This window comes from Colletotrichum truncatum, assembly GCF_014235925.2.
Source record: "Colletotrichum truncatum strain CMES1059 chromosome Unknown Contig_0004, whole genome shotgun sequence".
In the NCBI taxonomy this organism is placed as follows: domain Eukaryota; kingdom Fungi; phylum Ascomycota; class Sordariomycetes; order Glomerellales; family Glomerellaceae; genus Colletotrichum; species Colletotrichum truncatum.
Genome location: NW_027222401.1, coordinates 4,523,222 through 4,547,975, shown reverse-complemented (window position 1 = coordinate 4,547,975; position 24,754 = coordinate 4,523,222). Strand labels below are relative to the sequence as shown.

The window sequence follows — 24,754 nt, the reverse complement described above, 5'->3', positions numbered from 1 at the left end:
GATCATTCAAAGTAGTTATTATGGTCTATCAGTCTTTTACTGTAAATCATTGTGCTGGCAACCCTTATCAGGCTGTCTCTAGCAGATTACTACTGCTTGTACATTTCAAAACACGGTAATTTCTGTAATCTTTGCCGTGCGGGCTCATCTGGACTGGCTGCCCGCTGCTATATCTTAAAATCAGCTATGTCGAAATACGGCCTTGGTGTTAAGTCATTTTAAAGTTTACATTAAAACCTGCTACTTATCGTGCTCTAGGTCGTCAAAACATCAGAAGTTGACGTACTCGACATTATGCATACCATATTCAGTCTGAGGTGTGTATACGCCAGAACACTGGATCCAACAGCAAAAATAGTATCAAGTCACTATCCAGATTCTATGACCAATTCAGAAGGCCTCTAGTCGCACAATACCCTAGGCTTGGCAAGAATCATGGTACGGTCGTAGTCGATGCCGTCGACAGTACCAAATCTCGAAAGACCTGGTGACACATTGAAAACAACACGTCGTCCGTCATCCAGGCCACTCCCCCATGTCTTAGCCTCCATAACCTCTGGATTAAAAATAATTCTCTCCTTGGAGGGTTCTGATTGAGTAACCCAATATACGTAGAACAAGGCCCTTGATTTTATGAAAGTCGAGAACAACCCAAGCGCGTCTCTGAAAATGTTGAGCAGATCTTGATACAGCGCATCTCTGAACGAAATATTCTTCCTACTGTCTAAGGGTAGCAAAAGTGATAACCTGACCTGCTCGCGGAGAGCAAGCCTCCCTAGAACCTGATCCCGTAGGCCCATTATCGTCTCCACCAAAACCGCGCCTCGTGGTCTCCAGTAGAAGAAATCAGCAGCTGTGGCTTGGGAGATTTTGGCTGGTTGTTGACATGTTAGCGCCAATACCCGAGAAAGCAATCATCTACAGTGCATTCACATACGAATGAGGGCGCAGCAATGACCATGGAATTTAGTACCCGCGATCACCCCCAAAGCGCCAAGTTGATCCTCTTGTTGCCCGATTCCAAAGATGCTAAAGATAACTGAACGCCAGATAAGGTGTTCCACTACAGCCGATCTTGTCTTGACGTCTGACAGTAATGCGTACTCGACAGCTGTCATTTGCAAAGTTGTATCAGTGTCTTGCTGGTGGCTCCGCCCCCATTCTTCTTTTTCTGGACAGCGAGTGAGGAAAGCGTTGGCGAGCGAGCAAATTTTATGTGACAATCCTTTCCACAGACCAAGTATGGCTGTGTCTGAGATCTCAATACTGTTTGCGAAGGCTTGTCCCGAAGGTTTGGCAATTTCCACATTGCACAGTTGCTCTCGCAATGTCAGTATCTCCTGCTGGCACTCGCGTATATGATCATTCATGTGCTGCTCATGTGCTAATTCTGCTTCAGCGTTTTTGCGCTTGAGATCTACAACGTTCTGGGCTGCTTCATCAAGAGCAAGCCGAAGTGACTTGATGAGCGCTTCTTGCTGTCCCAGTTCGCGGCGTAGTCTCTCGTTTTCCCTTCTGATATTCGTGATCTCCATAGAATGAGGTCTCTCGTCCTCTTTGATCCGTGGAAATGGCAAGCCTGTCCATCGTCCGTTTTTTTTTGCGGTAAGGTCGGCATCCAAGTGGCTAAAATCCATCTCATTGTCTGCGCTTGAACGCTGAGATGTAAGGTCGCAGTCGCTTGTTGTAGACGTTCCGCCTGGGCACTGTTCGATGTTCGTAAACATTGCACTGGAGTAAAATTTCTTGGAGAATCCAACTCGATAATGATGTTGGGGACAAACCACAAAATGGATCAATGTCGGGATGAACTGGTTATGTATGATACGATCCGTATGTAAGAGTTACCATCTGAACGACCCACTCGGGTGTCGAGCGGCTAGGACAAGGCCTTTGTATTGCAGGACATTGTAAGAACAGGGATCTACCTGGAACGACAGAACTATAGTTCAAGTCATGTCGCGATAAATGAGTGATTTCCTGTCGCCCAGAGATACAAAAGATACGGGTTTATCAAAAACATACTAGAACAGCGAAATTTCTTTTTTTTTTTTGACTGACTATATGTAGCGCAAGCTGACCACAATTATAAATAGTTATCTTTCCTCTGTACCATTATTTTAATCTATTTGTATATCTAGAGGTTGTCTATTCTCATTTATAGACTGTAGATGTAGGCCGATATACTAACCTTATTGGTATTTCCCAGCTGTTGTTAACTCTCCAATTCATGCTTAGTTTTAAATGTCTTCCACTCCATAAATAACCCAGCTGTACTAACGACTGCAGCAGCTGTAGCAGCCACATATAGGGAAGTAGTCGAGGCGTCTCGATAAGCTTCCGCAACAAAGGACAGAAGCTGCGGCTCAATATGCGCGGGATTGATATTTGCCGCCCCCAGATCGGTAATCTGGGTGACATTTCCTTGCTGGAGACGAGATGCCAAACGGCTAGTCAGTGTTTTGATAAAGACTGATTGGGCAATGGGTGCCCCAAGCACAACACCCAAGCTTTGTGAGAAAACATTTAAACCATTTGCAATTGGTATGTCTGCCTCGTGCAGGACATTTCGAACGGCAGTGAGCGGAACTTGGGCACTGAAACCGATGCCAATGCTTGTCAAAATGGAATACCCTATGATATGTCCAGCGTTACTGCTAGTGGTGAGGCTCGACAAAAGTCCACTGCCGAGTGAGTATATCGCTCCACCAAGTACTATCATGGGAACGTAGTGTTTTGTGTACGTGATCAATGCTCCAGACACAAGAGTAGCCAGCGTCTCGGGTCCCCCAAGGGCAAGCATATATGACCCAGCTATTCTTGGAGAGAAACCCCTGGCAGCTTGAAGGTAAAAGGGCACGTAGTACGCCAGGACCGTGACGCCCAGATAAGTACAGGTAGTTGCGACACAGCTCAATCCGACGGTTCGCTGCTTCACGATACGAACTGGAACAAGGGCTCTGAATAAGTTTTGATATTAGCTTATATAGATTAACCCCCTCGACAGGACGTGAAATAGATTGTCTAAATTGGTCTCTTAACCAGAAGTGTGGGAACAAAGCTTCACTTACTTGTCTTTTTGCTTGACTTGCAAAAATGCAAATATCAAGAATAGGACTCCAAATCCGATCAAACAGCCAAAGACCTTTGTACTACTCCACGGCAGGAGATTGCCACCCCACTGAAGGCTTAAGACTAGGCAGGTCATAGAACCCAGTATGAGAATGCTGCCTGTAGGATCCAGCCTGATAAGCTTATCTTCCAGTGAAATTCTGGTTGAAGGTCTGTGAGGCTCTGGGAAAAAGATCCAGACCAAAATCATACTAACACCAGAAAGCGCTTCCATGAGAATCTGGTCAGCATGCAACTAGGTCGAATTCCGCTGAACACCTACGTAGGTTGAGCCAAAAGCCAAATCGCCAAGTCAGAAAGCTTTCCGAGAAGACGCCTCCGAGGACTGGGCCTCCAAGAGCCGCTGCCATCATCATAGAGCTCATGATAGAGATCATCATAGGCATTTGGGCTTTCGACACGGTGTAACCACCAATATTTAGAGCCCCTGACGCCACGCCACTGACTCCCAAACCCTGAATGCCGCGACCGATAATCAGGGTCATGGAGTTTGGTGACACAGCGCAGATGGTGGAACCTGTTTCACCATTATTCCCTAAGCAAGATAGAGAACGGTCGCAGAATCCACAAATCGCCGCCATGTTCACTTACCCACGGCAAGAGTAGCCATATTGCAGCAAAATATTACTTTCATGGAGAACAGAGTATACAACCGGCCATAAATTGGCTGTGTTGCAAGTCGAGCCAGGGAGAATGCCGCTGAATACCATGCCGCATCACGGAGACTTTGGAATTCTGTTGTAATCTTTGGAATACTTGTGGCTATTATTACCGTATCACATTATCACGGGTCAGCTGTGGTCACATAAGCTGCGACATGATGCTCGTCTATGCTACGGGTGATACACGTACCCAAAATGTTAACGTCGAGTGCCATGAGTAGCACGGCAATAAGTAATCCCGTTAGTGTTGCTGTTACCATCAGCCGTCGAGGTCTCACTAGTTGTGGAAGACCCGGCGTTTGAATCACGACGTGGATGTCGCTTGCAACAGGACTACTAGTGGTCCCGATGTGGCCCGGGTTGAAGCCAATTGAAAAACGCTTTTCGAGGTCGTGTCTTGCCCATTCCACGACATCGACCTCGGAAAGCTCCTCTTCATGTTTTTGATGCGAAAATTTGGAGGCCATCTTAGCCTTCCGCCGTCTGGCATTAGTTTGCCATCTGTGTTCTACTCGCTAACTTTTAATCATAGGACTTACAGTGAAAGCAAAATCAGGGGTTACTAATGCACGGGACTGAATCGATGAGAGTCAGTTCTTAATATTCATGATTAAACAGAAGATTGCTATTGCATTAGTAAATAATATAGAAAACGAATCTTTTTTTCGCTTAAAAGAATATTGAACATGAACCAGGGTCAAATGCGAAGAGATCGGACGGGAATTTCTAGGCCTCTCGGGAACAAGGAGACTAACTTTGGTGACGAGAACTCAAGTGAGTCCAATAAAGGTTCTAAATACAGTTGAGCTACCCGGAATTTATTACAATATATACATGGTAAGCGCACGTGGAACAAGAGCCGGCCTCCACCTGAGCATTCTAAACTTAAGCCAGCACGACAGCACCCTTAGGCCACATTGTTGTGTAGGTGCTAACCTTCAAGTAGTGGGGTATGGTTTAATCACGCCCGCTGTTGAAGGTACCGGGTTACTCGTACTTTCTCGCAGATTAAGTTACTTTCCCCCGGCAACGTCATGAAAACAACTCCGTCGTTAAACGTAAACCTACTTGCCATGTTTTTTTCCACATGGCAACTACTTATGTTCCTTGTCATCATGTCCAACCGAACCCGAGCCCACCTTCCTGAATTTGAGGGACAACTCTGCTTCCAATGAACTAGAAAGTTTATTTCAAGGCTGGAATTGGGAGCAAATTGTGTGACGACATCAATGTAACCGTATACTATGAACTAAATCTAGTACCCTTGATCCTGTAGTTGGAGATTTATCTTTGGTTGTCGTTGGCCTAGTTTTCGGATGAAGTAGTAATCGGAGGGCACCGCCGGTTATAGCCTATTTAGCACCATTGTGGTTGCCATACGCAAGGTTGTACCTTGATAGATACATACGGTTTTATGCACATCTGTTAGTAGCTAGAAAAGCTGCGTTAGTATTTAGCGGTCGCCGGCAATCTAAGAAAAGGGGAAAGCTTTAAATATCAGAAGCTAAAGGCTTTCACGCAAATTGACAATGACACGTCAGCAGCCTAATAACTTAAACATAAAATAATAATTTGAACCACTTGAGCATATGATTCGCTATATCAGGGCATCTCCGAACTTAACCAGCAGTAGGACAGCGATCTTAGTTGCAAGGTCGTGCATTGTTGCCGATTGAATAAGATCGGGTAGCGGCAGATCAACCAAGAGATATTGGGAGACCCAGCTTGTCAGCTCATTTGCGTTTAGCGAGTCAAGCCCAAGATCATCCAGACCAGTAGCCGGGCCGATTTCAGCGCTGGAAAGATTGAGCAATTGCGCAATAGCAGTTCCAAGCAGCTTGCCGATCAATCTTAGTGTTTCCTCGTCAAGTAGGCGTTTAGGTGTGCTCTTCGCAATCATCATTATCGTTGTCAGTCCTGACTCGGTAGAAGAATTTACTTGTGATTCTGCGGGCAAGCTCTCTAGGTGGATGCTGTGCGCCGCACTCGTATGCGCGTTCTTCTTCCAAAGGACGTGCGTCGAAGGATCTGCTAGGCCTTGCTCCGACCAAAGACCGAGAGCCATCTGGCTGAGATGATGATATGCGTTGTCTTGACTGGGTGTTGGGCTTGGACGAGAGTGGTGCATGCTGATAGTAATGGCTTCCAGGAGATCCTGCTCACGAAGGATATGATATCCTGCCGACCTGGCTCTGTCTTGCATGTTGCCGGTACTGGCGATGATACCGATGCCACCCATAATCCCAATGTCGATGACCGACGCTGGTAGCCCTAGGTGATGCCGATACCGAACAAACGCGTCAAGATAGGTGTTCGCGGAGTTGTAGTTGGCTTGCCCAAGGTTGCCGACCAGTCCGCCGATCGAGGAGAACAGAACGAAGAAGTCTAAGCTATGCTGCGACAATGCTGTGTGAATGTTCTCCGTACCTCGGATCTTGGGCTCGATGCATGCTCGCCATTCGTCGTATGTCATGCGCAATGTCGCAGCATCCTGTCAAATCCGTTAAATAAGTGGACAAATTAATAGAATATGTGCTTTCCCCACACGAGGATTGACATACCCGCAAAACCATTGACATTTGAAACACCCCAGCGATAGGACGATCCGCCGCGTTAACAGCCCTTGTGATATCCTCCAATCTCGCAACACTCCCCGTTACCGTCTTTACGACACAGTCCTGACTTCGCAGTTCGTCCAGAAAAGATTCAGTCTCTAGTCTAGTTCCAGCAGAGCGAGAAAAAAATACCAATTCCCCAGCACCATGTTCTGCCATCCACGTAGCCACAGCGCAGCCGATGCCGCCCAAGCCACCCACAAGCAGGTAAGCAGCATCTGAACGGAACCGAGGAGACGCAGGAATGACCTCGGCGAACGACGAGGGAAAGTTGCCCAGTGGGTCCGGTGTTGGGATTTGGAGGACGACCTTGCTATCTGCTTGAACCTCTTGTCCAACAGCAGCACGGAAAGCCTCCTGGACTTGATTTGGCTTGAAGATCTTCGCCAGTCGTGCCCAATCTGCTGGCTGTGATATGCCGACGAAATGTACTTGACACGTCTTCCAAGCCCTACATAGATTAGTTGTGAACTTGTTTGCAGTCATAGTCCTGCAAATAAAAATCAACGTGGCGTGCGGGTATAGTAGTGCTCACCTTTGCACAGTGTCTGGATCGTAGAAACTGAGTGTCTGTAAGTTAACGCTGCGATATGCCTGACTTGCAAAGATCCTTGGTCTTTCGTAGGCCTCAAAGTTGTCTGAATAATCTAAAACGTCAAGGAGGGTACCAGTAGGTGACAAGCAACTCAGTACCCAGTCGGAAACATGGCCACCAAATCCTATCATGTAGGCTGCCTTTGGCCATGGCGAAGCATCTTCCGGGACCGACGCAATAGAGTCTCTGACGATGCCGAAAGCATTTTCCAGAAGCAAACCATCTGGCTCCGAAGTGATGATGAAACGACTCTGACAAAAAGTCAACTAGTCAACGACTGCTTGCGTAAAGAGAAGTTTGCGCTTCCGTTGTCCTTACATCTGCTCGTATTTCCCGCAACAGTTGGACAGTTGCGAGACACACGTCGCTGAGAGTGAACAGCACGATGACGACCTTTAATCAAACAAGAAGTAAGTTTTCAGCATTACTGCCTCCAGTTCTCCCCTAGCCAGCCGCCCAGAAGACAAGACTTACCTCTCCGCCTTCAATCCTTCCAAACTTCTTTACTGTTAACTCGGCCTTAACGCATGCCAGCGGCATCGCCGCGGCAGCTTCGAACGCGAAATTTTTATCCAGCCGCAAGCACCTCGACGGCAGGACATCAAGATGGCTGGCTACGGCACCTTTGCCTGTCAAAAGAACGACTACTCTGTCTCCCACTTGAAAATTGGTTACATCATCGCCTACTCCAGTAATGATGCCGGCAGCCTCTTGCCCCAACAGAACCTGGCTAGCCTTGAAAGCCTCCTTGGCTATGATCACATCCTGTAAAATACCAGATATTAGTTATCCTCCCATAATCAACACGAACGCATGCACGGCCTGTACAGGCCAGGGGTACGTGCCTCTTTATTGACTGCGGCTGCTTTCACCTCCAATCGGACATGGCGGGCGTCTAGACCTGGCAAGGGGCAAGTAACCCATCGCAACGAGCTCAACTTTCCTGGAATCCTTGGAACCAGTTTTACTTTCCACGTCTCGCTTATCTTTTGTTGCTCGGAACATCGATAGAGTTCCTGTTGGACGGTTGTCCAGTGGTGCCTCGGTACCATGATTCCATGCTCCATAGTAATCGCAAACTCAAAGTCCGGGTCAAAAGGGTCAGCAAAGCATCGGTGCGGCAGATGCTGGACGATGCGCGTGAGTAATTTTGCCAATTCATCACTATCTGCATCATCTTCCAAGTCGACCTCAACGATCGTGATATCGGCTTTTAGCTCCGATCGCAGCGTACGAGCGAGTCCATAGATCAGAGCGGTCTGTGGGTTCTTGCAGCTGATCTGCGATAAAGGTGTGACCCAGACGATGGGTCGTTTTTGGGTACCGGTGCTCAGAAGTCGGACGAACTCGGCGAACTCAGTCTCGGTCAGGTGATAGATCCAAGGGCGTTCAAGATCGAGGAAAAAGATAAGAGCTCCCTCGGCTGGGAGTGACGCGGATTGATTGATGCAAGTAGCTGCATCGTATGTTCGGGCTGAGACGGAATAGGAATGCAGCACCGATTTGAAATTTTTAATCAATGCACTTTGCTGGTGATTTGTAACGATAGTAATGGTTGATGAACTCGATTCAACCTGGTTCAGAGTACAAAGTCGCATGATGGGGGGTAGCTGGCTTCTGTGTTGATCACTTTGATCTACATCAAATCCCAGGTCGCGAAGAATGGGAAGTAGGACATCTTCTGAAATGGGTGGCGAATCATTCTGCAACAGAAACTGAGAATCTGTCAGCTTTCCTGCTTTTAACAATTTGTGTTTCCGGTCTGCGGACAACCATTGGAGCACGTGTTGTTGTTTCCAAGACTATCCGCACAGCCTATTGCTGGTTTCAGATGAGAACGCCACTTCCTGGGACTTACATCAAGAGATGATAGAAGTGAATCGCCTGAAGATTCACATTAGTCACCTGTGTTGGACGTGGAGCACGTTTCGAGTAACAGGTTTTAGGTACTGACCAGAAAGAAGCTCTAGAAGAATGAGCAACCCAGAAGGGTGAAGTAGATGCTTTATGTGTTGCAAGTCTTGAAGGGTATTGCGTTCCGCAGATAAAATCTGCATAGGGATGTGGGTCAGTAAATGTTCCCATAATGTTGCAGAAATCAAGAAGTCGCACATTTGTACAGACGATAACATCGCACGAATGAGCAACGACGTTAAGATCTCTGTCCCCGCCTACGGCATCCCAGTTTCGCACTTCCAAGCCATGAGTATCTGTAAAGGCGTCTTTTGGAATGTCTAAAGGATCTTGCGAGACTGCCGCATACGTAAACATTGAAAAAAGCCTAGTTCCTTTGTCTGGCTGGAGAAGTTCCCGCAATGTCAGGGCCATACTGTGGCCTATCCCACCTGAACCGATCTGCAAGATCCTCAGCTGAGGATTTGTGTGTGTCAAAACATGCATCGCATCTGCCAAAAGTTTCTTAGCTCGCAGCGGCCAGAGGCCTCGGGACACGATAGATTCTCGGAGCGTTTCCTTGGTCTGCCGAATGGGGTCCTTGAACAGCTGGTCCATCGTCGGTTCCATGTCATGCAGATGGCTACTCTGCAGTTTAATTCGTAGCTTTTGATGGGCAACTTGATGATCATCTCGGTTATCTTGTATAATATCCCGGCAGGTAGTGGCAGACAAGACACCATAACCTGTCTCCTGTGCCCTTTGAATCTGTTTCTCAACCCATGACCTGGTCGCACACGTAGGAAGAGCATCTTCAAAGTTGTTATCTTGAGCATACTTCGAACGCATCTCCAATAACTGGAGAAATAGCAAGTGCTGCATTTTCTTGATTTCATCTGCGTCAAAGAAGGGAGTTCCATAGAGGGTCTGGAATGGGAAGAAGCTTGCGTGAGCATGCCAATGAGCCGTGCTGACAATTGGAGGAGCCTCCGTTTCGAGTTGCAAAGCACTACTGATCTGGTGGCCCTCAATACCTTGCATGACGACAATCTCTCTCCCATCATCATTGTATGCATGGACCGTTCCAGAAAGATGGCCCTGCGCAACTTGGTCCATCATTCCTGTGGCCCAAAAGGGCCCTACATAACGACGAACAAGAAGTTCTTTGATATACGTCGGTGCGGCCATATACTTCGCATTTCTTTCTAGCCCATGGCAGAGTGCAATGCCTGTAGTCTGCAAGCATTGGTCGAGTGCGGTGGGATGTAAAAGGTAGCTACAGGTTGAGTCCGCTGATGTCTCCTCGGGTGGATTCACACGGGCTGTCGCTTGCTGTACACTGGGACTGACAGAAATGTCTTCTAGCCTTCTGAAGGAGGGTCCATAAGTGAAACCTAACTCTTGTGTAATTTTGTACCAAGCGTTTCGAGACAGCAAGCGCGGAAATTCGCGCTTTGCGAAGCGCTTTTGGACTCGATGGGTCCCTGCGGTGACTATTGTGTGGCAGTGCTCGGTCCAGACGTTGTCTTTCCATGAAGTGATTTGGACATCGTAGCTTGGAGGCGCATTCTCATTGAAAATAAGACGTCGTAATCTGGTATGTATTTCAACCGGACGGCCAGGATCCAAACGCAGTGCCGCGGAAACAGAGAAATCTTGAGCAAAGAAGGACTCCAAGCAGCCTCCGTTAACCTGACGAAGGGCCTGCTCAGCAATCGATATATATGCTGCAAAAGGGATAATGACCTGGTCGTTGACAACGTGATCGCCAAGCCAGGGAATGTCCTCGAGGAGCAATACTTTCCTCCAGCTAGGCTCAAGAGCACTAGTTTCAAATACTGGGCTGCCAAGCAGCTCGTGCATAGGGTACTGGGAGTCTCTATACGCCCTGAATAAACGGTGTTGCCCCTGAAAAGACTGTTCATGAGCCCAAGTATATGTAGGAGTATTTGTCAGGGTTTTTCCCGGCGGCGCAATCGCTTTATGATCAAAGTTGATGCCCTCACAAAACAAACGTCCGGCCAGCCTGAGAAGACTTTCGTGGCAATCTTTGTTCTCCTCCAAAGTTGGGAGGTAGCTAGCTTTGCTGTGGGGAATGCTCTCTAATATCTGTTTAATGGGGCTCTTTAGAGAAGGGCGGGCGCCGATTTCAACAATGACAACATTTGGTGTCTTGGTTTGCTTTAGAAGACTTCTGAGAGCCTTGTTAAACAGGACAGGTTGAACTAGGCTTTGGTGCCAGTGCGCGGCGCCCAGGGATTCGTCGACCTTTACGTAGCCTCCAGTGACACTGGAAAAGAAAGGTACCCGAGGTGCGGCAGTGTTGAGAAAGGGGCGAATCGCCATTTCATAGGCTAAACCATACTCCTTCATGTGTTCTGGAAGTTCCAAAACTTATGTTAGTACTCTGTCACAGTATTTGAGTGTATCTCGCGTTGATACTAACCGGAATGGAAGGCATGATCCACAGGAAGAATCTTAGCAAATATTCCATCTGTTTTGAACCTTTCCACCACAGTTTCAACCGCACACGCATCTCCAGATATAGTTGTGTTGACATCACTGTTCTCGCAAGCAACAACTACTCCAGGTAGCAGCCACCCAGATGTGTCCTCGGAGCCGGCTCCAATCGCAGCCATGGCTCCTGAGTGTCTTTTACCGGTTCTGTTGAGTATGTAGCCTCGGAAATATGCGACGATAATTGCCTCATTTGCTGTGAGGGCACCAGCCGCAAAGGCAGCGGTGATCTCTCCACTGGAGTGGCCGACCACAATATCCGGGTCCACTGTCCAATTACGCAAGACTGCGAGAAGTCCTATTTGAATAGCGGTGCTGCAGGGCAAAGCATACTCTGACTGCATCACCCGACTTTCAGTTTCTGATTTAAGGAGTTCACCTACAAAACAATGGCAAAGGGAAAAGCATGTTAGCGTTGCCAGAGACTTGCTAGGAGTTTACGAAGAAATTGAAAACTTCAAGACAAGGCGAAGAATCCATACCTTCAATCGTCCAAGACGCTTTCAATCCTCTGAGCACTCTGTCTAAATCTTGAATACATTGGCGAAAGATATTGTTCGTAAGGATTAAAGTCTTGCCCATAGTAGGCCACTGCGCGCCCTGGCCATTGAACACAAAGACAAGTGTCTTTTGCTCATCGCTGCTGGAAGCAGACAGTTTTAGTTCTGGCTGGGTTGTCGTACGCTCTCCGTTTTTTCCGTGTCGTGCGACGAAAAAACCTCTGTATTTCAACATTGTTCGTCGACATCCAAGAGTATATGCCAAATCCGATAGATTGTACGGTTCCGAGATTGTCACAGCGTACTGCCTGTAAGCCTGGTGAAGTAGCTCTAAGGATTTTGGATTCGACGCCGAGAGCAACAAGATGTGACATTCTTCTGTGACTACAGAAGATGTATTCATGCGTGGCTGGATATAGGGATTCAGTTGACCATCGACCCCCATGGAGGGATATTCAAGGATGGCCTAAAATTGTCAGTTATGGTTTCGATTTCCAGACGATTATTAATGTCTGGAAGTTGAGAAGAACGAAGTAAATGGACTCATACATGGCTGTTGGCGCCCCCCATTCCAAAGGAGTTCACACTGACTCTTCGTAATCGATCCAGAGGAAACGGCTCAGGCTCAGAAGCAACTCTGATCCTTCCATCGGCCCAAGGGACTATATATGGGTATTGATTGGTCATTTAGAGTGTCTAGAGATGGCAATCTCGAAGAGCACTTACGATTAGGATTTGGTGTATTGAAGTTGGTGTTTGGCGCAATAATTCCTCTCTCAAGCATAAGTACCACCTTGATGATACTAGTCAGGGCAGCGGCGCCCTCAGAATGACCGACATTGGGCTTGACCTATGGATATAAAGAAAGTAGCGTTGTGTTAATGATTGAGTTGGTGAGACCAGAAGATTTACCAATACTACTCACAGCACCGATGATCATGCCTTCTTTTCCAAAAATTCTCTCAATGGCTCCGACTTCAGCAAGATCGCCAATCCGCGTGCCCGTGCCATGACATTCGAAGAAGGACGTTTCGGAATATTTGATGATCCCCGCCTTGTCGTATGTATGCCGAATGAGCGCCTCCTGCGCGTATCCATTAGGGATGATCAGACCAGGCTCCCTGCCGTCATGCTGAGTCGCAATCGAACGGATCACGGCCCGCACGGGATTCCCATCGCGAAGGGCCTGCGACAGTCGTTTCAAATAGACGGCATTAATGGCCTCGCCCCTTCCAATGCCGTCGCTGGCGGCATCAAAGGTCTTGCAGATGCCATCCGGGGAGGCAATGTTGCCTAAAGTCCCAGATGCGCCCGCAGCCGAGGACGGCGCAGATAAGAATAGACTACAGCCAGCCACAAGCGCGGAAGTACATTCTCCCAATATCAAAGATTGCACGGCGAGGTTTAGAGCTACCAGTGACGATGAGCATCCGGTTTTCACAGTCATGCTGCGACATGCGCATCAATAAGATTGCTTCTCAAGCTGTAGATGGAACATTTTGAGGTTCAAACTCAACGTACCTTGGGCCCCGGAAATCGAATGCATGCGAAATTCTATTTGATAACATGATGTCCCACTTGCCAGTCGGATAGTTGCTGTAGTACTGCGAGTCCCGTTGCATCTCAACACTCCAGTCCTCAATGAAGGAGCCCACATAGCAGCCGACCGTCTTGCCTTGCCAGTCTGTCTCGCCAGCATTTTCAAGGCATTCCCAACTGATCTCTAGCAGCAGTCTTTGCAAAGGATCCATCTGTTCTAGCTCACTGCGACCGAAAGAAAAATGTGTCGCATCGAATCGGTCAAGTTGAACATGGTCCAGGAAGTATGCAGTCTTTGTTTGGATGGTCCCCGGACGTGGTTTCTGACTGTAATACCCATCAATATTGAAACGGTCTTTCGGGACCGGCACAGATGCACATCGCTTCTGCATCAACATGTCCCAAAACTGTTCCGCGTTGCTTACGCCCCCGGGAAGTCTCATGGCCATGCCACAGATGGCCACGGGGTCGTCGCCAAAACATGGACTGACATTATCAGGTTCGCCCATTTTCAAGTTTCCGGATCTGGATTGTGGGTCACTACAGGAATTTATCGCTTGAATAGCAACTGAGGCTATCATTTCAACAAAAACACTTTCTAATATTATTCTGTGTGTTCTTGATAATATGGGGTCATTTATTTAAAGGGGCATGGTGTCACAAGCAGTTAGGGGAACCAACTGCGCTACAAGATAAGATCACAGGTCTTGGTTGGGTTACAGTGGAGTCATCGGCATTACTGGCGCTATTACCCCTGCTTTTAACCTACTCTTCGGGAGTAACTTACGTATCCTCGTTTTAGAAATTCTGATAGGAAAAGCAGGGGATATCCACATAGACCAGCTTCTTAGAAGGGAGAGATTGGGAGGGGAGGGGGGTCACTTCAGCCGCAACCTTTTAATTGCCTTAACCTTACAGAAGTCCGCAGGGACCAGTCGGCTAAGATTTAAAACTTATTATTTGAGGATGGAGCAGTTATACAAGGACGGTAGGTGTAAGTATTATGCATTAAAGCGGGGTATATCTCAATCGTAGAAGAACTCTCTCTTGCTTTGCAATACAATAGTCATGATAGACTAGACAGAAAGAAGCTCTTTTAATAGGCTAGCAATAATGAATCTGCTCCTAGCGATTCGCAGACAGCGGCTGGTGCAGACGAATTGGCGTCTATGCTAAAGTCATTGGTATTCACAAGCTACGAAAAGGCACAGAATCATCAGTCTTTGTCCAAAGCACTCAACATGGGGTTACAATTTAACAACTCCGCGAACCCCTCCACTCAGAAGGCTCTCGTCATGAACGAAGATGGGCAACTCTTCGTGTGGGACGAGGCGCCTTGTCCCGTCTTACCTCGCGATCAAGCCCTTGTGCGCATTGAAGCCGTTGCTCTTAATCCGAGTAACACCAAAATGAAGACAGACTTTGCTAATCCATTTGCGATCATGGGGTCTGATTTCGCTGGCACAGTTGTCGCAGTAGGACCAGACGTTGTCGGCGTTGGAGTTGGCGACCGGGTATGCGGGGCGCAAAATGAGATGTTCAAATCTACGCCAGAACAAGGGGCGTTTGCAGAGTATACCGTGACGAGGGGCAAAATGTGGATGAGAGTTCCAGACTCGTGGACTATTGAAGCGGCAGCGTCATTACCTGTGGGAATATGCACCGCTGGTTTAGCTGTAAAATCGCTAGGCTTACCTTTGCCAAACGAACCTGTTGCGAAAGCGAAACATGTTCTCGTCTACGGCAGTAGTACTGCGACGGCTTCTATTGCTATGCAATTGCTAAAGCTGTGAGTTTTACCCCTTGTCAAGTTTCTTCCCCTATGAGACATTTCGGTGGTACCCATCTGACTACATACCCTGTGCACAGCGCAGGTTTGATCCCGATAGGGGTTTGCTCTCCAAAACACTTTCAATTATCGAGGAAGAATGGGGCTGAGGAAGTATTCAATCGTTTCGACAAGGACGTCGCACAAAAAATTGTAAACAGTCCCTGTTGCTTTCTTTCCAATTATGCCCGAACAGACTCCGGAGGCTAAACAATGTAAATGGCCAAGAAAATTCATACACGGAACAACTTAAAGTATGCGTTAGACTGTACTTCTAACGTCGAGTCTACAACCGTCTGCTTCAACGCGATAGGGCGCGCTGGAGGGAACTACGTTGCCCTTGAACCATTCCCGAGGCATGCTGCAAATCGGTCGGTAGTCACGGCGGACTTCGTCGTCGGTCCCTGCATCTTTGGCGAAGGATGTACCTATCCAGCGCCATACACACGAGAGCCAGATGAGAAGATGCGTGCTTTAGGGGTTGAATTGTGGGAAATTGCGCAGAAGCTTGTGCTTGAGGGCAAACTGAATCATCATCCTGTTCGAATACTAGACGGCGGATTTGATGCTATTCGGAAGGGCCTCGACTTGATCGCGAATCAGGGTGTGTCAGGGGAGAAGATTGTGGTCCGAATGCAAACTTGATGTCCCAGCCGAAACTTAGAATCCGGGTCTTTCGATGTGGACTTGATGTTGAATGATATCGTATAAATATTGTAACATCTACGGTTTAGTTTCTTGTACGTGGAACAACCACTTGTTGTACTCTGTCTTTATTCTCAATGGCGTCCACACCCGATTTTACGAGTCTGAGAACAATGTTTTTGGAAGACCCCCACATTTACCACCCTTGGGGGTCTGACCACTTCAATACCTGCAACTTGATAAGCTCCGCTACCCGAAAACCTTAAATAATGCCAATTTGCATATGAGAATCGTATTGAAAACTACAATGCATCCCCGCTCTTCTTCCTGTTCAGTAAACAGCTGTTCAATAAACAGGTTGTCATCATGGATTACAAACAACATCATGTTTGGCACGTTTGGCCTGCCTGGGGCCATGTCACCAGTACTATTTCCCTTATCACTGAGATGCTTGAGGTTAACCAGTCTTTGGCTGTAACCTTTGTATCTCATGCTTTTCTAGGTAAGGTCCTATTCACTGCGATTTTCAACATCTGGTGGATAGTAGATAGTGAGTTGTTTTGGCGCAGTATTGATTTCATTCAGACCTTAGCCAGTATTCCGATGCGCCACGAGACCGATTTCATGTGGTATTAGTCGGGGACCCGCAGTGAGTTTTCAACATCCCATATAACGAAGCTGTGTCACTCTTGAAACCGATATTTTTGACCATGAGCACGCAGTCTTCTTAAGAACAAGGGAGTGACGGTGGAAGACATTACAAACCAGCTGTCTAAGGGATGGGTGGAGACGCTACAGCAAGTCACCAACTCAAGGGACAATCGGCCAAGGCCTACGGCGCTGATTCTGGACCATATCGGCTCGTTAGAGTCTCTGCCGCAGGCACGAAAGATCGTTGGTAATGGATGTAAGATTCTGTTGTATTGGGCAGGTAGTGCTGCGCGCCTTTACTCTTACCTTGCGCCCTCATCGGAAGGGGGTTTCAGCGACTGGGAATTGATCGCCCACAAATATTTCTCCGATGAGACCTTGCGTCAGGGAAGGAGCCTTGGTGAAATAATTGAGCAAGTGAGTATACTACAGTTAGTCGTCACGTAGCTTTGTAATTTTGACAGACTGATAATATTTCACAGGTCTCCATTGCCAAAAACGGGTATGATACATTCAATGGAACCGTGATAAGAATCCCTGGTTGTAGAGATATTTATGATTATGAGCGAGAGTTTGGTGAGTTTGGCATGATTAGGACAGGTGAGGAGGTCATTTGATTTGGTGGACATCCTACTAATTGTGGTCGCAGTGGTATCTTCATTGCTCAGGGAGACAGTTACGCTTGTCCAAGCCACTGATGGCATCGTCTGTGCTTCAGCAATGGCATTGGAAGGTGAAACCCTTACTGCTTGCAACAATTATACTACCGTGTATCCCGTTGGTGTTCAGATCGGACCCAAGAATTGGTCCCGAGACGCACTGATCGAGGATGAGAGAATACGTGCTTATCTTGACCGCCACGGCAAGGAAGAGGTCCTCGTCATCTCGTTTGGGTAAGATGGTCCCTCCTGAGTTTCATTCCATGAGTCTTACAATCGTTACATTAGGTCCATGGTCTTCCCAACCAATCAAGCTAATTTTCAGGCTCTGATATCTACCTTGAACGAGATGAAGCATCCGTTTGTCTTGATCATTGGGGGAATGCATGCGAAGAAATTCATTAGTGATGCCGACATAGAAAATATTCAAAGCAGCGGGGTCGGTCTTGTGTGTAATACGTGGGTCGATCAACAGGCGGTCCTCCAGCATCCGTCAGTAGGGTTTTTACTTGCTCACGGTGGATGGAATTCTATGATGGAAAGCTTTGTGCAGGGTATTCCACTTGTGGGCTGGCCTCTGGCTCCGGGAGACAACGCTATCAACGTGGCATTGGCTTCAACAAGGGATAGGCCTACTGCGTTTGAGCTCATGCAGGTAAGTCTTGTGCTATACGTCGACTTTGATACTGTAAGCAAACTCCATGTGGTCAATTTAGCTAACGACCTTTGTTTAGATTAGGACAGGTAGTGCTAAAGCCAAAGCCAGACGAGGAGGTCCAGATATCCTTGGTAGCGAAGACGCTGTAAGACACGACTTTGAGGAAGTCTTCCGGAAGACGAAAGGAGCTGAAGGCAAGCAAATTCGTTTGAATACACAGCAACTTTCCACTGAACTTAAGAGGGAGAGAAGAGAAGCTGCTCGACAAGTTATCACAACTTTGGCATTACTTTGACACGAGAGAATTATGGAAATTCAGCGTCACATTGGTGTGTGGAAAGCAAGATCTACATCCTTCGCTTAAAGATCCGAGTTGTCAAAACGATACTATTTTGTGACTATTGAAGCTTATTCAGTATGTGAGCTGACTGGCGAATGGTGGATGAGCATTTGCCATGGAGATCAGGGATTCCATATCAATTGTAAGTGGTTAGGACATCTGTAGGATGAAAGATTTTGAAGCTACGTAGCTATCACTTCACTCCCTAACGGCTCCATAGTAACACTTATACACAACAAATTGCAGCGTGTGAATGGTAAACACATGATTCCGTTCTATCTTGGGTTGGCCTCTATGCGTTCTGTCACAAAACTCCTGATAAGCTTAAGGTCATCTTCATCTCGAGGAAGCTCATGACCTCCATTGAAACTTTCCATTCGGGCGCTGTCTACGGCGAAATGGGTTGCAAACATTTTCTTGGACGACGGAGCGCCAAATACATCCTGTCGTCCGTAAAGATGCAACGTAGGCAATCTGGTCGTCGAGACTTGACCGCCGTGATGGTTATCAATGCTCAGATCACTCATACACTCAGTCAAAGCTTCGTAGTATCCCGAACAAATCAAGATGCCGAACTCTAGATCCGGAAGCCAAGGTGCGAAGCCCATTTGCTGTTCCCACAGCAGTAGGGTGGATGCTATGCCGCCTTGTGAGAAGCCCAACACTCCAACAATCGCCCCTGAAGGGTTCTCAGCTTTCCAGGCCAGGACGGTGTTTTCGATGCACTGATTGAAGACTCCAATTTCTTGCTTTGTTGCTTCGATTCCTTTTCGGAACCATGTGAAGTAAGGCGGCATTTTGGCAAAGAATGGAAGCACTCCAGGGCCGGGCTCCGAGGGGTGCGGGGCTTTCGCGAACACAAATGTAAATTTGTCCTTCAAAGTAGCCCGAATTTTGGATGTTTGGAATTTGAATATAGCATCTGACGATCCGCTGCCATGAAGAAGAAGAATTGCACGAGACGGACGCGAAGTAGTCGTTCTGTTCATCGTGATGTTGTAAGCCTCTCAAAGACAATTTACAATGGTTAGTCAAGGCGACATTTAGCTAATAATTTTTTGAAATGCTATTTACCATCAGCGGAACTAAGAGAGAGTCTGTCGCAAGCAAGTCAGGGCAACCAACTGCATTACAAGCCAAGAGTCTCGATGGTGGCAATAGTGAACCAATCTGTCCCGTATTCGGACTCCAGACGCTTCATTGCTGAATCAGTATCCATCACAAGGTTATAGTTAAGGTGATGATAAAGTCTGCTTAGACCTATGTCCCGTTCCGTAGTGCTGTGCAATAACTTGTGGTCAACTTGGATAACGCGATAATGACCCAATGGTAAACTATGAATTTAAGCCTTTGCGCAACAGAAACAAAGAAAGTGGGCACTGCGGCTGCTATCCGAGTGAAACGAGGTACTTCGTCCTTGAGTACGAGCAAGATTTTGGGTTCTGTGAGGACGAATCGTAATCTTGTTGTACCATCCTATTTAGGCCTGGTGTGAAACAATCATACTTTTGCTGTACTTGTGGCTAGTGGTTACTAGAATCCAGGCCGCATCCAGCCTCTTGGCAAAGTTGTTGATTCGATGATTATTCCAAGAGGTTGCATAAGTATTAACAGGGCTGGGTTGATAACCATAAAACGTTATCATTATACTATTACGCTAGCAACCTAAAAGCTTAAATAATCAAAACAAGTTCTTCCATCATAAGAGCTTGTGCCAACATTTGTAAACTAGTGTCAACAAACCAACAACCTAATTGTCGAGTTATTACGTGTCGTGTTTCAGGCAAGTTGTCTATAAAACTTCAAGGTAGGAAAGTGACTAAAAAGTATCAGAGGCGTAAGCATGCCTGTAAGGTCTAAATTTACCTCAAGGAATGAGAAACTAAGAAAATAAAATGAGTAGATTACACCGCGGATAACTCTGGAATGTGGAACCAGAAGCTTGGTTATAGTCGGGAAAGGCCTATCATTTGTTTATTGAATAAGACAGAGTAGTTTGTTATATAGTAATGGCGTCGGACTGGGTTTAGTAGGTATGCACGCTGCAGTTAACATCTGAGGGCGTGGAGGTAATAGAGCGGAGCAGGGGTGATGCTTAGTAATAAATGCAGGGTAGTAATGCAGGGTCTTGATGTGGATAAGGATGCTGGATGATGATCCTGATAATTACTTAAAGTTCAAAGAAATAGACTAATAGTAACATACGTATGTCTAGTAAATAGTAAATATATACCTTAATATAATTATAAGACGTTATAGTCTTAATAGAATATCTTAATTAAATAATTTAGTTATTAAAATTTTAGAATATTTTATACTTATAGAAAATAATATAAGTAAATTTATTCATAGTTGTTAATTTAGAAATAATTACATCTAGAATTCTCTTTATTTCTATACTTTACATTAGTAGTATGAATTAGACTTATATATCTTACTTAAATTTAAGCTTTTACATAGATTTATTAATAAAAAAATATAAACGATGGAAAGAAAAAGATCTAACTCAAAATAATAAGCTTAAGTAGAAACTTAAGCTTATAATAAATAATTACCTTGTTAAGGTAAGAAATAAATTTTTATGTATTTATTTATACCTAATAGGAAATGGGATTATTGTCCTGGGAACGCTGAGACATTACAACCAAGACTGTAGGCTTGTAGTGTAGTTAGTCTTCCTTACCTGCCTCAACACCTTCACAAGACAAATTTGTAACCGCACCTATGCCAATTGCGACATTTTACTAGGAGCGTGAGGAGATGGAGCAGCTTTCATTGCGTCCCCTTGGTAGGCATATCATCACACCCGTACACAATCAGAAGCCAAAGAGTAACCGTGTTTCAATCGTTGACTAGGTCCTCTTGAGAAGTACCTTGTTCATCAGCACGTAGTCGGCTTTTACAATGTTGCAGTACTCTCTACAGAATATTTCCTTCCTCGCAGTACAGCCCGCTACCTAAGCAGGGACATTCTTAGCTTGGTCTACTCGGGCTTGAGAGAAACGATAATATGTCACCCTATCTTGGGAGTTACACTGGAGGACGAGGATACTGCGCAGCCAAGCTTCAGTAGGATCGAATCTATCGACCTACGGAAAGTATTAAAATTCACCAGATCAGAATCTACCTCAAATATCGCCGCCTTGATACAAGCAGAACATCAAGACAAGCTGGTACGACGGCATGATGTTCCTCTATGGCGTTGTCTACTCGTTCTGCCGACTGACAACATTGATCGGGATCGTGCGGTGTCCTTTGTCCTGGCTTTTTGTTACGGCCAGCTATCTGACAGTAGGGTTCTGCTAACAGAAGGTGCAGTAAGAGACTAACACTGGTTCGTAGAGGTCGTTCTGGTAGATCGTAGGGTTAGGGTAAGGTGATCAGTCTTACACTATGGTAACGAGGTTCTTAGTATTCACAATACTGAGAGGTAAGCTGAAAGTCATTCGAGGATGAATCACAAGTTGATTGCTGAAGAACTATCTAGAAGGCTTAAGCAGATGCTCAAGTCCTGGTCTATATACAAGTCCCGTTTCCCAATGTCTTAGAGAGTCTATAGAGTCGCTCGTCGACTCTATCGACTCTCTTCTGATTGGTCCTTTACAGGAGTCTACAGAGTCGCTCGTCGACTCTGTCGACTCTGTCCTGATTGGTCGATTGTCACGTGACTTGTAACGTAGTTCTTCCTTGCCGAGAGGTTTACCCTTGTTCCCGTGATCCTACGTACATATGTCCTGTCGTAGCCGCCCGACCCAGTGGGTCTGTTAAGTGCATCTGACGGGTCGTAACATCAGGTCTCCCCTCGATGGTCTTGTCCTCAAGGCCAACATAAGTAGGTCGTGGCTTCCCAGGTTGGGGAGTCGTCAATCGTGCTTCCTTGTTTATTCATAATGCTGACATCATGTCAGGTCGCGTTCAAAAATCCAAATCAAAGAACCCTGTGGCTTATAAGGAACTTAGCCAGCTTGTCGATTTGTTCGGGTTCATCATGCCTGTCCCTTGTTCCGGTTGCGCGGCTGCCGGTGTCGACTGCGTCGTTTCCGAAGTTAATTCTTCTCGTTGTTCGCGTTGCGTTGCCGATAAGCATTCTTGCGACATTCACGGTCCTTCCGCGGCTTCCCTCATTCGGGTTCGGCAACAGAAAATAAAAATTGATGATGAGCTTGAGAAAGCTGAAGAAGAGCAGTTAGCTCTTATGGCGAAGATTCGTCGTTTACGAAGGCGTCGCAAGGACATCAATCGTGAGGCGACTGATCTCATTCGATCTGGTTTGCGGCGTGTGGAGGAGGTTGAGAATGAGTATCGTTCCGAGGTTCTTGGTTTGCAGAGTGCTAGCTCGGAAACTGTGGGTGCACTTCATTCCCTGGGTGCTATTGGCGTTGTGGATTGGTCTGGCGTCGGTTTGGACGACTGGGGTCCAGAGACGTCCTCTGGTGCCAGTATTGTTGGAGTTCTTCCTGAGCGTGTTCCAGGTTCTTAGCTGGTTCCCACGAATCGTCTTCGTGTCCATAGTTTTTCCACTTAATGAAGTATTCTGTTGTTTCGTCATTCCTCCGGTGGTCTAGAATGCGTTCTACTTCGTATTCGGTGTCATCTGTTTCCACAATGATGCAGTCTTCGGTGTGTGTACCGTCCGGTGCTGGTTCTAATAATGAGACGTGAAAGACTGGGTGACATTTCATTGTTTCCGGTAGTTTCAACTCGTAGTTGACTTCGGAAATTTTCTTCGTGATTTCGAAAGGTCCTAGTTTTTTGAAGTCGAGTTTGTCGCTAGGTCGTTTCGTTTTGATGTTTCGCCGTATGAGGTAGGCGCTACCTCCCTCTTTTAGGGGTGGGCCTCTCACCCTATGTCGGTCGGCGTGTTTCTTCATTCTTTGCCGTACGAATTCGAGTTCTTGGGGTAGTTTTTGTTGGATTTCCTTAAGTTTCTTGATGTCTGCTACTGCTTTTATCGCGGCAGAGCCGGTTCGGGGTTCTCCATAAGCGGTAGGGTTGAATCCATAGTTGAGGAAGAAAGGTGATTCTCGCGTGCTTTCTCCTATTGAACTGTTGTATGCGAACTGTGCGGTTGGTAACAACTTGACCCAGTTGTCCTGGTCGTAGTTCACATAACTCCTTAGGTACGTTTCCAGGATCTGGTTGATTCTTTCCGTTTGTCCGTCGGACTGCGGGTGGAAGGCAGTGCTGAGGCTGTGCTTTGCTCCGAGCTGCGAGATCAGGGATCTCCAGAACTTGGACGTAAAGACTGATCCTCTGTCTGATACTATTTCCTGGGGCAGGCCGTGTTGGCTGACAATGATCCTGAGAAAGGTGTATGCTAAGTCTTCTGCCGTGCTTGATTCCAAGTATGGTATGAAATACGCGTACTTCGTGAATCTATCCACAACCACTAGTATACTGTCGTACTGTACTTTAGTGAGTGGTTCTCTCGATTTTGGTAGTTTGACGATAAAGTCTAGAGAGATTGAGTGCCAGGGTGCTGGTGGTGCTGGCAATGGTTGTAATTCTCCATATGGTTTGTGTCTGCTGGGCTTACTTTTTGCGCAGACTTCGCAATCCTTGATTGCGTCAGCGACGTCTTTTCTTGTTACTCGCTTGTCGTGGTGTTGTCTAATTCGTTTCCAGGTTTTCGTAACTCCTTGGTGACCGTGAGCGGGTGCGCTGTGTATCTCCCTGATCTGGTCGTGTGTCATTCTTCCAGTCGTGCTGGTCTTGACACGGTCGCCGATCATTAAGAGTTTCGCGGCGGGTACGAGGTCGCCATTGTCTTTTTTGAGGATAACCTGAGTTTCTTCTGGGACTTCGTCCTTGTAATCGGGTCTTCGGCTGAGCGCGTCTGCTCTGCCGTTTTCTGATCCTTTCCTGTAGATGATTCTGAAGTTGAATTCTGAGAGGAATTCTGACCATCTGATTTGTCGTTTGTTGAGCTCTTTCGAAGTGGTGAAGTGTGCCAGATTCTTGTGATCCGTGTACACTTTTACTTCGTACTTTGTTCCTGATAGTTGGGGTCTCCATTCTTTGAATGCGTCGATAATTGCCATAAGTTCCTTATCATGGATCTGGTAATTCAGTTCAGGTCCTTGGAACTTCCTTGAAAAGAATCCACAGGGGTGTAGGACTCCGTTCTCGTCCCTTTGGCCTAGCTGCGCTCCTTCAGCTTCGTTCGAAGCATCCGTTTCGAGCTCGAAGGGCTTCTCAGGGTTCGGAATCTGGATGACGGGTTCCGATGTGACCTTGTCCTTGACTTCTTGGAACGCTTTCTGTTGTTTGTCTGTCCATTCCCAAGGTGCATTTTTCTTAGTGAGTTCGGTAAGAGGCAATATCGTTTTGGAGTAGTCTTTGAGGAATTTTCGGTAGAAGTTGACAAATCCTAAGAAGGATAGTATGTCCTTCGGGTTTTCTGGTGTAGGCCATTCTTGCACAGCCTTGATTTTGTTAGGGGACATCTTGATTACGCCTGGCGTGATTGTGAACCCTAAAAATTCTACTTCCTGTTTGTGAAACAGACTCTTCTCTGGTT

General features: G+C 46.7%; 6 protein-coding genes across 6 annotated transcripts; 2 read left to right on the top strand and 4 right to left on the bottom strand.

Annotated features, from left to right (window-relative positions):
- Nucleotides 1–401: 401 nt before the first annotated feature.
- Nucleotides 402–1,535, bottom strand: CTRU02_207989 (uncharacterized protein; the record flags this gene model as incomplete). Its single annotated transcript, XM_036733865.1, has 2 exons — nt 402–874; nt 938–1,535. The coding sequence occupies 2 exons, from the start codon at nt 1,533–1,535 to the stop codon at nt 402–404; spliced, it is 1,071 nt and encodes a 356-aa protein (XP_036574412.1).
- A 680-nt stretch (nt 1,536–2,215) lies between these two features.
- On the bottom strand, nt 2,216–4,261 carry CTRU02_207988 (MFS transporter; the record flags this gene model as incomplete). Its single annotated transcript, XM_036733864.1, has 5 exons — nt 2,216–2,960; nt 3,072–3,339; nt 3,395–3,649; nt 3,724–3,894; nt 3,985–4,261. The coding sequence occupies 5 exons, from the start codon at nt 4,259–4,261 to the stop codon at nt 2,216–2,218; spliced, it is 1,716 nt and encodes a 571-aa protein (XP_036574411.1).
- Nucleotides 4,262–5,391: 1,130 nt separating this feature from the next.
- Nucleotides 5,392–13,962, bottom strand: CTRU02_207987 (polyketide synthase; the record flags this gene model as incomplete). Its single annotated transcript, XM_036733863.1, has 15 exons — nt 5,392–6,285; nt 6,356–6,860; nt 6,945–7,255; nt 7,323–7,397; nt 7,479–7,769; nt 8,054–8,719; nt 8,863–8,888; nt 8,959–9,055; nt 9,117–11,275; nt 11,344–11,793; nt 11,897–12,380; nt 12,464–12,576; nt 12,641–12,764; nt 12,840–13,362; nt 13,436–13,962. The coding sequence occupies 15 exons, from the start codon at nt 13,960–13,962 to the stop codon at nt 5,392–5,394; spliced, it is 7,245 nt and encodes a 2,414-aa protein (XP_036574410.1).
- Nucleotides 13,963–14,748: 786 nt separating this feature from the next.
- CTRU02_207986 (alcohol dehydrogenase GroES-like domain-containing protein) lies at nt 14,749–15,926 on the top strand (the record flags this gene model as incomplete). Its single annotated transcript, XM_036733862.1, has 3 exons — nt 14,749–15,242; nt 15,323–15,434; nt 15,510–15,926. 3 exons carry the CDS (start codon nt 14,749–14,751, stop codon nt 15,924–15,926), a joined length of 1,023 nt encoding a protein of 340 aa, XP_036574409.1.
- Nucleotides 15,927–16,292: 366 nt separating this feature from the next.
- CTRU02_207985 (indole-3-acetate beta-glucosyltransferase) lies at nt 16,293–18,189 on the top strand (the record flags this gene model as incomplete). The annotated part of the gene is made up of 7 exons (XM_070205005.1): nt 16,293–16,428; nt 16,512–16,575; nt 16,649–16,994; nt 17,060–17,177; nt 17,227–17,470; nt 17,525–17,924; nt 17,971–18,189. The coding sequence occupies 7 exons, from the start codon at nt 16,293–16,295 to the stop codon at nt 18,187–18,189; spliced, it is 1,527 nt and encodes a 508-aa protein (XP_070061538.1).
- A 320-nt stretch (nt 18,190–18,509) lies between these two features.
- Nucleotides 18,510–19,223, bottom strand: CTRU02_207984 (oxidoreductase; the record flags this gene model as incomplete). The annotated part of the gene is made up of 1 exon (XM_036733860.1): nt 18,510–19,223. One exon carries the CDS (start codon nt 19,221–19,223, stop codon nt 18,510–18,512), a length of 714 nt encoding a protein of 237 aa, XP_036574407.1.
- Nucleotides 19,224–24,754: the final 5,531 nt, after the last annotated feature.